A 15,656-nucleotide genomic window follows, 5' to 3' on the forward strand; every position below is an offset into this window, starting at 1 on the left:
CACCTGTTAAATGTTCAGTTTTTCTCTGCAGCCTTTGTATAATTGATAACCTTGTAGGGATAAAAATGTGTGCAGATGTTTTGGGGTAATTGTTCACCCAACATGTAATGATGTTTACAGACTGAAGATGCAGTTTGAAGGCCTGATCTGGATGGTGTGGTTATGACATTAAGCCAGTGCTCTTGGGTATTAGGCCTCCATGTGGCAAACTTCAGTCATATGATTTGAGTGCCTTTGATCTTGATAAGATAACATTGTCCTAGGATGACGGTGTCAGCCACAGCACTCAGCATGACTTCTGTAGATGTTGCTATGGGAACGATCGTTAATATGCAGGGGAAATGCTGAAATTTAAATGTTATAACAGTGATATGGAAATAACATGGGTACTCTTGTTTTGTTTAGGATTTACATATAAATACTGTACCCCCCTTACTCGTGGATTTTGCTCCTTGTGTACACTATGACGGAAAATTTAATGTGAGTTTGAGTATGAGATAATGATTAAATTTAGATATTGTTTCATTTGGTTGCAATCCACTCCCTCCTCTCATGTCACCACATGAACATGGAGCGGTAATCGGCAGACACAGCAGCCAACAGGAGGATCCAGATCTTTGCGGCAAGCCTTTGTAACATTTAATAGCTAGCCTGGATATGTATTGCAAATATCTGTAATTCAATTCTTCCTCGTCAATAAGAACATTTCAGATATCCACAATTACATTCTTCCTATCCACAAATATAATTTCAGATATCAATAATGTCATTCTTGCTCAGACTAATGTCACTTTTGCCAATCATGTGTATGTATGGCAAGCCTTTATAACATTTATTAACTAAATAATGAATGAATTATGTATCAACAACAGAATTTTGACTAGTCATTTAATACATAGTGACTAGTCAAAATGTGTAGCTATTAAATGTTAAAAGGGCTTGCCATAGTGTATGGGGTTTCTCATTGCAGATATCCACAATTCATTTGCAGATACATGCAATGTGAATTATGGATATTGGATTGGTCTAGGCAGTTAGTCACATGATCAGTGAGGATGGTTGCGCAGTAACATGATTGGTCTAGATAACCATAGGACAGACTATGCTGGTAGGTAAATTGTCACATGATCAGTATGAGCTGGTTGGTAGTCTCATAATTAGGTAGTTAAAATCTAAAACCTAAGCATGTTTGGCAGGAAGAAAAAAAATCCCAAACAGTAAGCAAGATAATAGAAAAATATACATGTACAAAATCTTCAAACTTCTGAATATTGCAATACACTCAGAAACGCATCAATTAGTCATTTCTCAAATGCCTAAAATAACTTCTTCAGGCCTCTGGAGAGTTGTGGTAGAAATTTACAGTATATTGCAAATGTTTTGTCTCCCAACACTTGAGGACCTGCGACAAAGCTTGGATGGTTTGAGGACACCATGAAAATGTATGGTTTTTATTCTTTAGGTTCAGTTTTGACTAGTCAGAACTCAATTACAGATATCTCTGTTGTTTTGACAAGTCAAAATGACATCATAGATAGCTTGAATAAAAATGTTGACCCATCACAATGTATAAACAATTACGACCTTGTTGATATCTGTAATCTTAATTCCGGATATTCAGATTTAGTTAATAAATGTTAAAAATACAGACAGGACTGCCTCTTTATGGAGTTCTCTGTCCTGATTGGATTGGTGGGTAGAGACACCAGAGGGCGCCAGATATTGACAAGGAGGAATGTGTAAATATATACTATATATATATATGTATATATATATATATGTATATATATATATACATATATATGTATATATATACATGTATATATATATATATATATATATATATATATATATATATATATATATATATATATATATATATATATATATATATGGAATTAAATAAATGATATTCCTGGTTTTGTGGAATCAATTTTTATCCTTTGTTTTATCAAACTGTCCATTTTGAGTCCAACGATGTTATAAGAGTGCAATGTTAAATCAGTGGAGTACTCTTAATACATGGATGTGAATATATGTGTCAAACCTGGTAGGCATAATCACAGATTAGTCAGATTGTATAAGGTGGCACCATGGGTTCACACCTGAAAACTATTTTTCAGAAAGTGTAATAAATACCAGCTTCTTAAACCTCAAGCATGTATCAGCACAGTGGAGTCAAGATGCATCTCCTATCAGTGGCTGTAGCGAGAGAAACTCGATGACTTATGGTGACAACAAAACTAGCCCCTCATTGAGAGCATGAATTGTTACTGGAGAGAATCTTGCCAAATTTTATTTTAGCAGCTGTGTGATGTGTTGGAAATGATGTTGACCAGATTCCTCAGTTTCAGATATGACTTGGTCCAGGACTCTGTAAGCATGTAACCAATATCCACAAGACTGGCATGTTGTTGGAATTTGAAATCTGAAACCTGTTGGTGATTTTGTCCATCTTCTTACAATTCTAAGTTTTTTATATTGTTGTGTGTTGTCTGCATGCTTATGATAAATTAACCCTTTTAGAGAAGCCAAAGTAGGCTTAACTTATTTTCGGTTCGGTTCAGAAATGACAAAAGAAGTTGAATTGCAGTAAATCAAATCAACTCACGTTCAGTGAATGTTTTTAATATTTTGTCAACTATGTATTGGTCTCTTTGTGTGTGGAGAGTTATGACATTGTAAAGGCTAAAATGACACAGATAAACGCCTCTTGTGTGGTCAAACTAACTTCTCTATCTACCTCCAACCACTGACACAAGGCAGCAACATGCAAAGGCATTAAGGACAGACAATACCCCCCTCAGTTTACAAGGTACAAGGTACATTTAATGTCAGTTTAAAAGGTTAAATAACATTTGAGTTCTTTTGAGTCTGGCTTCATCTATTTTAGACAATGGAGTCTTGATGATGAATTGAGGAGTCTCACGGCATGGGTAATGAATAGTCTGGTGGTATGACAGCGGATACTTCTGTAACTGTTGTCAGATGGCAGCAGGGTGAACAGACTGTGGCTGGGTGGGTGTTGTCCTATAGTATCTTTGGGCTCTGTGCAGACATCTCACTTCACTACACAAAGTAGAGCCTTTTTTGTGCTTTATTAACCAGGGTGGTGATGTGTGATGACCAAGATTGGTTCTCTGTGATGGTAATTCCAAGGAATCTAAAACCATTCACCTGCTCCACCTCAGCTCCACTGATGTAGATGGGGGAATTTCTAAAATCAACAATCAGCTCCTTGGTTTTGCTGATGTTGAGCAGTAGCTTGTTCTATGTGCATCACTCTGCAAGATTGTTACTGACAGTGGCCGGTCCATGACATTTTGCATCACCTGCCACATATCATTAGTGCTGTTGGGGTTGAGGTCCCTTTCTAGTCTCTGCTGATGTCTCCTCTTTGCCTCTTTGATGCCAGCTTTTAGTCTTGCCCAGGCAGTGTTATATGCTTCCTTGTCGCCTGACCGAAAGGCAACTTTTTTGGCGCTGGGTAGAGCCCTCACCTCTCCATTTATCCAGGCCTTCTGGTTGGAGAATGATCTAACTATCTTTATGATCATCACGTCATCAACACATTAGCTGATGTATATTCCTCAAGACTGATGTTGTTATCCTGAGTGGCAGCATCTCTGAAAATTTTCCAGTCTGTACACTTGAAACAGTCCTGTAGGGCTGCTGTAGCTTCATCTGTCCACACAACAGATTTTTCTGATGATTTGACCCTCTTTATAGACTGAGAGTATGTAGGCAGAAGAAGCAGAGAAATATGATGTGACAGGCCAAAGTGGGGACGTGTGAGGGCTGTGAGTGAGCCTCAGTCGTACCACATCCAATTCATTTTCCTGCAACAGGACATTAGCCAGAAGAAGGCTTGGTAGAGGAACAGCTCTTAGTTCAAGTTGGCTCAGCTCAGCTCTGATGCCGCATCTCATCCTGGGGGTGGTCGCAGTGCTTTCGGCGACATTTTGTTGCTGTTTTGGCTGGCTGCTCGGCAGATGCTACTGGCGGTGGTCCTCTCGCGGTAATATGCACTCAGTCCAAATCCCACATAACCTTTTCCGATGTTGATAAGTGCATCTCTAACATGGGTCAATTGTGCTTCAGAAGAAGAGGGCATGGAGGAGAACAAATAGAAAAAAATATATAAAAAATGTAGTAATGTAATCTCAGTATATACACTGATCAGGCATAACATTATGACCACTTACCTAATATTGTGAAGGTTCCCCTTGTGCAGCCAAAACAGCTCTGACCTGTCAAGACATGGACTTAAAGGTCCCATATTATACTGTTTTTCATCAATTTCACACAGCTGTCAGAGGTCCAACAACACTGTATTCGAAATGAATTGCCCCAAACCCATCCGTGGTCCTGAATTTCAGCTGTCTGAAAGTCGCTCAGGTGAGCTCTACTGAGAGCAGGCTGTTTCTGTGCCTGCACCTTTAAATGCTAATGAGCTCCGTCCTGCTACACGCCCCTCTCAGGGAGAGGATGCTGCTTACGGTAGCGGTAGCATGTGCTAATGTTTACGGTGGACGTATCGCTATGGCTCGCCGAGATGCTGTCGTTCAACCATACCAGTTTGACCCAGAATCGGACCCAGAAGGTCCACCATTACATGAGAGACTCCCCACTCCCCAACACAACCACCCGGCTCCCATCCCCCACTGACCTGCAACAGGTAACATCTAAAAACAGCTAGCGAAAGCTGTTTGTCTCCAACACAGTCTCCAAACTCTTGGACACTGTTCGCATAGTCTCTGTCTCCAGTCTGCACATGTTTCCAGACTTTTTACTGTGACAACCAAGCTCCCTCGTAATATTATTAACATTAAACTCGCTTCAAACGGGGACGGCCTTCCATTCCGAAACACCCCCACTCCGAAACACCGCTGTTCCGAATCCGACTTTCAAGTTCCAATTACTTCCCAATAGGGTTAGGGTTAGGGTCAGGGGTTCCCCAATAGCCTTTTCAGAATAGCGGGGTCTTTAGAAAAAATGGGAAACCCCGCCATTACGAAGAATGGAAGTCTATTTTCAGAACAGCGGGGTTTCGGAAAGGCGGGGTGTAACCGCTTCAAACACCATTGCATAGCGGACCGAAGCGGAGCTAACTAGTTAGCCAATTTCAAGCTGACTTCACCATACTCGAAGGCAACTGTAAATACTATCAACACGTGGCGACACTTATCTGTGGCTCGGGTGCAGTTGCTGGGTCCCGTATGGTTGGGACTGATCCTTTTACGAGGGTCAGTACAAAGCCAGCTTTGTACTGACCCTCGTTACTGAACCAGTCCGATGTGAAGTGGTTAGCACACACGAACAGTGTTGGGGTAGTTACTGAAAAAAAGTAATCCATTACACATTAGTAGTTACTTTTTTAAAAAGTAATGCCTTACTTTGTTACTCGCTACTTAAAGTAATTAGTAACACTACTAGTTACATTACTCCATGACATCACCTGAGATGCACCATACCTTAATTGCCAATTAACACTATAAAATTAAACAAGATGCCTAAATCAGCATGAATCTTTATTCTAAAAAGAGGACATGCACACAATCTCTTTTATGCTCTTTAATTCAAGAAACATTTCACAGAAAAATGTGTCAGAACAAGGCTACAGTACTAGCAGTATGCAAAATGTCTCAATAAAATTTATCATTTAAATTTTCATTGGAAACCTGTATCATCATAAATGTCTTTCTATTTAAAGGCCATTAGATATGCATCATCAAACTTAATTCTTACAATAACTCTTTACAATACAACATAACTTAGAAGTGGTTGTTTCAACCATTTAGTGCAATTATGAATTTGTTCAAAATAATATCTGTAAATAAAATAAGTCTCTGGCCCTCATGACAATATTAGATGATGATGAGAATTCAAAGGAAAACAACATTGAATATGAAATGTAATTTGAACTGTATTGAACAGGCCAAACTCACTGTATTTAACAGGCCAAACTCACTGTATTTAACAGGCCAAACTCACTGTATTTAACAGGCCAAACTCACTGTATTTAACAGGCTAAACTCACTGTATTTAACAGGCCAAACTCACTGTATTTAACAGGCTAAACTCACTGTATTTAACAAGCCAAACTCACTGTATTTAACAGGCCAAACTCACTGTATTTAACAGGCCAAACTCACTGTATTTAACAGGCCAAACTCACTGTATTTAACAGGCTAAACTCACTGTATTTAACAGGCCAAACTCACTGTATTTAACAGGCCAAACTCACTGTATTTAACAGGCCAAACTCACTGTATTTAACAGGCTAAACTCACTGTAGCTCACTAACCCTAACCCTCACTCAACAAACTATGGCTTTACAGCTAATTTTACAGCTAATTTTTCCATCTTACTGGACATTCCTATCAAAGAAGTGGTTATACCTCATGAGGAGGAGTCTTTCAAATCTTTTATCAGACAATCTGTTCCTCCTCGGGGTCAGCACAAGACTGCCCAAGCTAAAGAGCCTCTCAACCGGTGCACTAGAGGGTGTGGCTGTGTTGAATTTCATGGACATAGTCTTAATCATGGGGAAACGGTTCAGGATCTCCATCTGTGACCCTGACTTCAAATATTCAATGACCTCAGTGTCGGAGTTGTAGGGGCTAGATCCTCCTCATCAAAATCGAAAAAGTCATTCTCGCTTCTACTGGGGGCCTGGGTATGTGGAGTGTGAAAATCCTGCTCATTGCGGGGGAAAGCGCAGCATTTGGTGGTCAGCAGTGTCCTTAAAGCATCTCTCCTCCCCTCTTCTTTCAGCCACCGCACTTTAAACTTTGGCAGTGTCACAGCAGCAAGTAGAGCACCGTTGCTGTCAAACACCGATGCAAATTGAGTCTTGATGGCCTGCAGATGTAATTTTTTTTTAAAAAGAGAGAGTTTGGCTATGTACAGTGTAATTTTTGCTGTGTAGTATTTAATTTACTCAGTGGGAGTCATCATGTAAATTAATGAGTAACTGTTACATATCTCTGGTGTCACTATAAAAATAAATAAAACATAAAATAAAACAATGGATTTGGATTTCAGATTTACATGATAAAACAAACATACCTGTAATATCACATTAGACAGCCCCACTGTCATCCCAGAGAGCCCGTTTTGCAGTGCCAGTGTCTTTGACATCCAAATCTCCAGCGTTGGTAATAGACTCCCATAGTAGCAGTTATCTTCACCTTGCAGTATGTCCAAAGCCACAGTGAGTGGTTTCATGACTGTGCAGTATTCCTTAAGAAACTGATACTCCCGTTCAGTGAAGGCTTTAATTTCTAGTCGACTGCAGAGGGAGTTCAACTCTGGGATGGGAATGTCAGTGATGCGGGACAAGGCATAATGGAATGAGTTCCATCTCGTTGTTGTCGGCAACTTGAGTTTTCTTTTACATATATCCTCAACAAGCTCAGAGGCCACAGTAGAATGGCTGGTCTTAGTCCAGAGGGCAGAGCACTTCCCAGCTGCACTTCTGTACACTGATCCGGATTCAGGGTTCGCTGGCAGCCATTTGTCAACATCATTAGTAGAAATCAAGTTCAGTGCACACCTCAAGTGAGGGGGTAGGGAATACTGTCCCTCTGGGGTACCACTGGAGAGGACTTCTTCAACATCTGTGAACACCACATCTTCATCTCCACCGCCCTCCTCGTCTGAATCTGACGGTCCAGGCTCAAACATCTTGAACGCTTTAATAAAATTTGACCCATTGTCAGTTACAGTAGCGGTCACCTTGTGTGACAGACCAAACGTTGAGTGAACCTGTTCAATTTCACTGGCTATAACATCATACGTGTGTCGTCCTTTTATTCTTTTGCAGGCAACTACAGCTTTTCACGCTGGAAATTGCTTGGGTTAATCCAGTAGGCTGTCATACCTAAAAAGCTTCATCACGCTGAGAACACCATCCCCACAATAAACCATGGTGGTGGCAGCAGGGGAATAGTTATACGCACTCAGGTTTTCTGTTTTTCTGTTTGTTTCACAATAAAAAAATATTTTGCATCTTCAAGTCAGTTATACTAACTGACTGTTTCCCACTATGACAACTCTTCAAACTCCCTCAGCAGATTCTCTATACAAATTCAGGCTGGCAATGCAGTTTAGCTTCCAGCCTATGGTATATTTTGAATACTTCATCCTCAAAATTAAGACCAGCAATTCAGTTCAGTGTCAGCTTTTCAACAAACCTTGACGAATCCTACATTTTTCGTACACAATTGGTATTATTCAACCTTTGAAACTAGCAATGAAGTTTAGCATCAGCTTTTCAACATCCGGCATTCACACTGCAATTTCTTCAGAAGGTGCGTTCTTTAATTTCCAAATGAAGATCCATTTCCAAACATTAAACACAGAAAACAATCTAACATTTTTCGGACATTTATTGGAGCAATGACACTGTACAGATCTTCTGCTTCAGACCTTCCATGCTGGTTCGACAGGTACCTCAGCTGCTGCAAACACAAATACAACAGTTAATCCATTAATGACAAAAAACGATTATCAAAACATGCAATTACACACTTAATAAATCATACTGAGATGGTAAAACATTAAGGATAGGCTTAATCCTATCCCCCATAGTAACTATAATTTCAGATGGTTCCTACATTGGGGGGACATATGCTTGTGTTCAGAAAAGAATTCTAAAAATCCCACTGCTGAACAATCATATTAGTAATTACACTGAGCTGTCAGCTTGCTGAGAATGGGCTGAAGAGTCTCCTCCATGTCTTTCTGTTGAGCCATGAAGTCTGAGACTGTTGAGTTTTCAACACTCTGAATCCAGTCTGACTTGGCAGAACAAACACGTGTGTAGATGTTCTGTGCAGAAGAGACCAGAAACACATGGTAAAGAAATGCACTTGAGTCAATGTATCTTTCTCTGCATCAATATAAGAGAACTGAAAGCTTGTCTAATAGTCCAGATGATATGCGACAATTTGAGGTTCACTTTTTCATAAAAGCATGAAACTTGGCACAGGTGTACAGTTTGGGGCCCTGAACATTTTCAGATACAAAGTTTAATGCTTCTATGAAAAAGTGCAAGATTTTCTGACATACCACCTGAACTATCTAGTTCTGTTATCACAACGTACTTGAATTCACCATTAACTGTTAATCTGAACAATTTATGATGTTGTATATGATATCGTTGTAATCCCTGACCATCAAAACTTAGGGGTCACCTTTTCATATCTGAACATTTTCAGTAACTGAAGACTGAATTTTCATTTTTGGGTGAACTGTTCCTTTAATAAATCATCTTTAACTTGTGACAAAAAATTATTGAATCCTGATGTAAAGAAATATGTTACCCTTTCCTCCTTTGTGAAATTCCTCTCTGGGTCAGAAAGACATTCTTTAACAAAGGAAACATACGACATCAGGGACTGTTTAGCTTCTGCACAGAGATAAAACACACATACAGGTTAAAAAAACATATCAATTTTTACTTATCAAAGGTTGCCAAAGACAATGTCATAACATCACACCTGCCAGGAGGAGACAATCAGCGCAGTCTGTCTTGGAGTATCTCCTGGCCAGGTCTACAGGTCTCTCCCCTCTGAAGGTCTTGGTGTTTGGGTCAGCTCCCAGTTCAAGCAGAGTCTTCACGGTCTCCAGGTGGCCCCAACAAGCAGCGAGGTGCAGTGATGAATAACCTGTGGAATAAAGAACATTAAACTGAGGCCAGGTATACATGAAAATGTGACTTTGTTTGTTTGTTGCTCTTATTGAAAATACACAGGTTTAGACATATGAGCTAAGAACATGGACAACAAAGCTGAACAAATAAAGTTAAAGAATAGACAGGATTATTATGTACACAAGTATGAGAAAAAATATGTATACATATACATATATACATATACTGTATAAGTCAATTCTTTCTGTAGGTTGTAAACAATGAGTACTCATTGTACCAGTGCAAAGAAAAATAAATACTGAATGGATATATATGACGTTGATGATAATGTACAGTATATACATCTATACATGTCTAACAAAACTATATACAGCCTGCAGGATATATAAAAACAGTGACGGTGCATTTCAAACCTGAACATATCATCTAATTGAAGTAAGTGGATGTTTTGGTGTTGGAGGGTTACCAACCTGTTTGGCTGATTTACCCATTCATCACACTAAAAACCTGGAGGAAGAAACTGTTCTTGTGTCTGTTTGTTTTAGCATACTACCAGAGGAGAAGCCTACCAGAGGAGAAGTTCGAACATGTTGTGTCCAGGGTGTGATGGGTCTGCAATGATATTTACTGCCCGTTTCCTTTCTCTGGAAATGTGTAATTCCTCAATGAAGGAGAGATAGGGCTCAAGTGATTTTTTTAAATGCAGTCCTGATTGTTGTAGTTTGTATCTGTCCTATTTGGTGGTTGAACCAAACCAAACAATGATGCACATATAGCATGTTGAACTTCCTGAGCTGGCACAGGAGTTGATTGCTGGACGATTATTGGATCTGATTCAGCATTTTTCTAATTATTAGAATCAGTGTTGTTCACTAATTCAGCTGCTATATATATACTGTATATATATATATATATATATATGTATATATATATATATATATATATATATATATATATATATATATATATATATATATATATATATATATATACATATACATACATATATATGTATATATATATTAGGGATGCAACAATATTCAATATTTTATCGAACCGTTCAATACGCCCTGTTAAGTTCAATACACAAAGGCAAACAATACAATACAGTACAATACAATACTACAATAATGTTTGCTGTTTAACTTGATTGGATACTGCATATGTTTTTATGGAAGGCAATTAGGATAAGGATAATTTTTATAATAAGGTTTGTGGTTTGACTATATCTGCTTTTAATTATTTGTACATGCAATATTGCCGTTGCTACTGTGATGCATACCGAACTGTGGGAAAACTCTACCGTTGCATCCCTAATATGTATGTATATATATATATATATATATATATATATATATATATATATATATATACATATATATACATATATATACACTGTATGTATATACAGTATATATAAAAAACATTACATTATGTATTATTAATTAATTTACATTACTTTGGAGAAATCTGTTTTCACTTTGAAATTAAAGCTTTTTTGGGGGGAAGTTTTTTGTCAAAAAAGCCAAATTATATTGACCATTATTACATTTATAAAAACAGTAAAAGGGGTTCCAGTAAATTATTCAAATAAAGCAATCCATGTTTGAAAATGAGTAAGAAGACGTTAAAAACCCTTTCTAGTCCTACAACCTTTGTCTATACTTATCTTTAGGCTTTACTATTGAAAAAGAGAACTCAACTATCCACCACCAGCGTCCATGATACCCATCTCAGTAAATCAAAGAACAAAAACAAGAGTAAAACAAACAAAATAACTGCAAACATTGAAACAATCCAAGAGCAAAACTCTGCAAGTCCATCTCCTATCTTCTATTATTTTTAAAGAGCCTTTTAAATTTGATAAGTGTCCCACATGTTTGCATTTCTTTAGTCTTCCATAATTTAACTTTAGTTGTGATGCAGTAATATTTTGAATTAGTCCTTAGTGATTGTTTTTTGAACATACAGTTTCCCCTTAATTCATACTTACTTTTTTACAATTGAAACAACTCTTCGATTCTGTGAGGCTATTGGTGATTTATTACTCTGTACACTATTTGAACAGTTTTAAAGTCAACCATCTCTTTAAATGTGTGTAGACCTATTTAGTTGAATAAATATAGGGTTGGCTGGTTCTCTGTAAGTGTTTTTATTTAGGATGGAGATTGGATCCGTGTTTGTTTAATGAGTTTTCCCACACTTCCACACAGTAATTCCTATATGAGAGTATTAAAGAACAAATAAATGTAGTGGAGTTAAAAGTACAATATTTGCCTTTGGAGGGGAAGTAGGCTACTAAGTCGCAGACACAACAATAACCTCAAAATAGTACTCAAATACAGTACTTCGTTACATTCCATCAGGGCCGGTTCTAGACAGGCATATATGAGGGGGCAGTCAGAAATGTGAAGGGGGCATCATGTGTACACATCATGCTCCAGCACTTTTTTTTCTGTGCTTATAGTAACAGTGTTTCTTCATTGAATTGGGTTGTTAGCTATGTGTCCAACCCCAACCTGGAGAAGTGGATTGCACTTTGTCAGGCCTCTACCTTCAGACCTGTCCAACTTGGGTGTCCCACCTGAAGACTAAGCTCCTGCTGGTATAGCTCTTAAGGTCACTGAGGCACGCAAACCCCCTGACCACAATAAGGTGGCAATCCCTCAGGGGGGGAACTGAAAAATAAAAATAAAATAAATAAATAAAATAAAATATCCTTCATCCAGATTTTATCAACTAACAACATAACATTTAACTTAACTGGATGGCCTATTTCTCAAATAAATCTTAACCTAAAGTTGGACTTCACACACTATAGTCAATATTTACAAAACTGAAAGGTAGTCTTATGAATAATAAAAAAAAATTCTTCTCAAAGTAATTTATAAAACACAACAGATATAGAGCAGAACATTTTTTTAATTTTTTGTTGGCAACTTAACAGCTCAAAAACTCTCCTTTCTCTCCACTCCTCTTTTTTCTCTCCACTCCACTCTACAACAACAGTCTCCTGTTTCCCTTTGCAAAAACTCTCACAAATTCATCCATGTCCAAGTTGTTTGTTATGGACTTCTCATGGGCCAAGATCACCAGATTCCTCTTTCTCTTGTGTAACAGTGTGACGATAGGGGGTTAGAACCCGTGACAATGTGGAGAAGGAACTCTCACATGCTGCTGAAGACACACCAATTACCAGGGCTGTTACATACAATTTATGCAACTCAGGAAAGGCTTCCTTGTACTCATGCAGGTGTTTACACACAGTGGACAGGTCTGTTTCATTTGGCCCTTTCTTGAGCAACAACTGTTTTGCCACAAGGATTTCATTTTTCAGACTTGCATTGTCTGCCACTGTGCCAGCCAGCACAGCCAGAGGGTGCAACTGGGTTGAATCTAGAAATGCACTAGATTTGGGTGCAAGACTAGATATGGCTTTCATCAGGTCAACATTTCTCTGTGAAAATCTAGTTTCCATTTCTGAAATGGCCCTGTCAAGGATGTTGAGCAGAGACCTTTTCAGAGACTGATGGGGATTAAGGATAGGATCATCAGAGTCTGTATGGCCCACAGTTGAGAGCACAACACTTTGACCAAGGTGTTTGCTCATTGTTCTCCTTCTCTTTGGAGGATGTGAATCATCTCCAGCAGCCGCCTGAGATAACTCTGCCCAACACTCATCTTCACGCATGTTTTTTAGGGACTCCAGTGCTGCACCAACAACCTCAGAAGCACTGCACATATCCACAGACTGAGACTGTAGAATTGCATTTGCTGGTTTCAAGACACCAAGCACCCGCACTAGAAACTTTCCAGTCTCAAAGAAGTGATGCCTCTTAATTTGACATTGCAGGCCTGATGCCTCAGTGCACAGGTCAACTGCAGCATCATCGTCCTCTGTCATCTCAGATAGGATACTGAGAATATGGTCTTGATTTTCAACAATGCACCTTGTCACCTCATAGTGGCTTGTCCATCGGATTTCAAGCAGCCTTTTAAGATTAGGTGCATCATATTTCTTGGACACATGGTGGTGCTGAAAAAACTTCTAGAGTGAACTAGAGAGGTCAAAAAATCTTTTTGCACATGGTTCACTCTGCATGGCATGCACAACTACTAGGTGCAGTTGGTGGTTGTAGCAGTGGATATATGGGACATATCTAGCAAGCTTCTTTTGGAGCAGAGCTTGTACACCACCTCTTACCCCACTCATCACAGAAGCCCCATCATAACACTGGCTAAGTATGTTGTCAGCACTGTAGCCAGCATCAGAAAGGTGTGTCAATATCTCAGAGGTGATGTACTCTGCATCAAGTTGATGCAAGTCAAGCAACCCGATAAGATGCTCCTCTGGCATGGAATTGCTGACAAAGCGAATCATCACAGACAAATTTTCCACATTGCACCTGTCTCTGGTCCCATCACTTTTGAGGCAGAACCCCGCAGAATCTGCATTTTCATATTTTTTCCTGATCTCTCCAAGCACCATGTCTGCCAGTGTTTCAATAATTTCATTTTGGATATCCTTAGATGTGTATTTTGCATTCTTTGGGATACCCTTAGCAATGCTTGCTAGCTTCTCATCCTTCTCTAAGGTATACTCCATCAGTTTTAGAAAGAGACCTGAAGCAATGTCGTCGTCAGCTGCATCATGCCTCAAAGTTTCTGCAGTCCCACGGAGCCCCAACTCATTTACACAGAGAAACTTAACAGCACTGCCCACACTCTTGACATAGTAATGGTTTTTTTCAAGTTGTGTTTTACCAACCAACAGGGAGTCAACAGTTCCCCCTGTAGCCTCTCTGCTTTTGTGCTGAGTCCATACAGTTGAAGCATGCACATGGTTGTGGCTGGACACATGCCTCTGTAGCCCCTTGTCTCGATCAAGTGCTGCTTTCCAGTTGTTAAAACCAGTTAAGGTAAAAACAACATCCCTCTCATTAACAGTGCTGCCATATTTCCGACAGGGGAAACAGAAGCAGGCGTCTCGCACCACAGAATACTCTAGCCATGGTCGTGTGCGGTACCAGGCAGGATTGAATGATCTCAATGTTGAACCAAATGCACGCTTTGGGTAACTACCCAGTATTGGCTGAGATGGTGCATTGCCATTTACGTCACTGGGTAGCTGAGCAGGCTGCTTTGGGGCAGCACTTGTTGTGGGGATGGAGGGAGGTGCAGGAGAAGCAGTGCTTGCTGATGATAACGGTGGAGTTATGCTAGCTGCTGTCTCTGATGTACTAGCAGCAGCATCATTGCTACTACTACTAGTACATGCAGGAGCAGCTGCAGCACTACACTTTTTAAAAGCTCTGAAAAAGGGATGCATTACACAGCATTAACTTTCTCTTTGTGAGCTGCTGGAAGCTGGAGCAGAAAATAAGTAAGCTGTCTTTGTAAAAAACACGCTGTGATTGTATGAAACAAAACAGTGCAGAACTACAGCCTGGGGCGGGGCTTTACGTAGGGGTCTGTCAGACACAGGTCATTTGTCTTCAGTTTGTCACATGCGTAGAGCCGGCCTCGCATTCCATAACTGATTACTGACCTAATGGCCATCCTTCCCCGGGTAAAAAAAAACTTAGGTCAATGTTTTCCATGCAGACTTAAAGTTTTGGTTTTGCAATTATTTCGGTGTATTTTCAAACGTAATTACGTGACAGTTTTAGTTCACTGAGCCCACACAGCTGGCTCACCCCGGACTGTCTGCACGTCCACCTGGGCTCCGTGTCTGACCAGTTCTCGGAGGATGTCGCTCCTCTCCAACATGCAGGCAGTTAACAGGGCATTTCTCCCTGCCTCGTCCTTCAGTCCGAACAAATCTTTTTCCTCCTCTGAACCTTCACGTTCAAAATGCGAAATAATGCCTTCCAAGTCCCCACAGAGTACACAATCAAAGATTTCTTTCTGTATTGATGTCATCTTGCGTCCTGTCCGACACTGGAATTTACTGTTGCCACGGTTACAAGACTACGTGACTCACCTGTAGGGAGCAAGG

The 15,656-nt window shown here is 39.6% G+C and overlaps 1 protein-coding gene across 1 annotated transcript; it reads right to left on the reverse strand.

Annotated features, from left to right (window-relative positions):
- Positions 1 to 8,685: 8,685 nt before the first annotated feature.
- Positions 8,686 to 15,427, reverse strand: ankrd45 (ankyrin repeat domain 45). The gene is made up of 4 exons (XM_073490871.1): positions 15,355 to 15,427; positions 9,507 to 9,674; positions 9,330 to 9,415; positions 8,686 to 8,835 (listed from the first exon to the last, which is right to left on the reverse strand). Exons 1-4 carry the CDS (start codon positions 15,425 to 15,427, stop codon positions 8,686 to 8,688), a joined length of 477 nt encoding a protein of 158 aa, XP_073346972.1.
- Between the last annotated feature and the right edge of the window lie 229 nt (positions 15,428 to 15,656).

This window comes from Pagrus major, chromosome 21, assembly GCF_040436345.1.
Source record: "Pagrus major chromosome 21, Pma_NU_1.0".
In the NCBI taxonomy this organism is placed as follows: Eukaryota; Metazoa; Chordata; class Actinopteri; order Spariformes; family Sparidae; genus Pagrus; species Pagrus major.

What these genes read in the sequence shown, in the direction of transcription:
- ankrd45 (XM_073490871.1), bottom strand. Translation starts at nt 15,427, where the DNA reads ATGTTGGAGAGGAGCGACATCCTCCGAGAACTGGTCAGACACGGAGCC. An exon ending in GGACGTGCAGACAGTCCGGG is followed by an intron (nt 9,675 to 15,354) that starts GTGAGCCAGCTG and finishes TTTATTCCACAG; the next exon opens with GTTATTCATCACTGCACCTC. An exon ending in TGATTGTCTCCTCCTGGCAG is followed by an intron (nt 9,416 to 9,506) that starts GTGTGATGTTAT and finishes ATCTCTGTGCAG; the next exon opens with AAGCTAAACAGTCCCTGATG.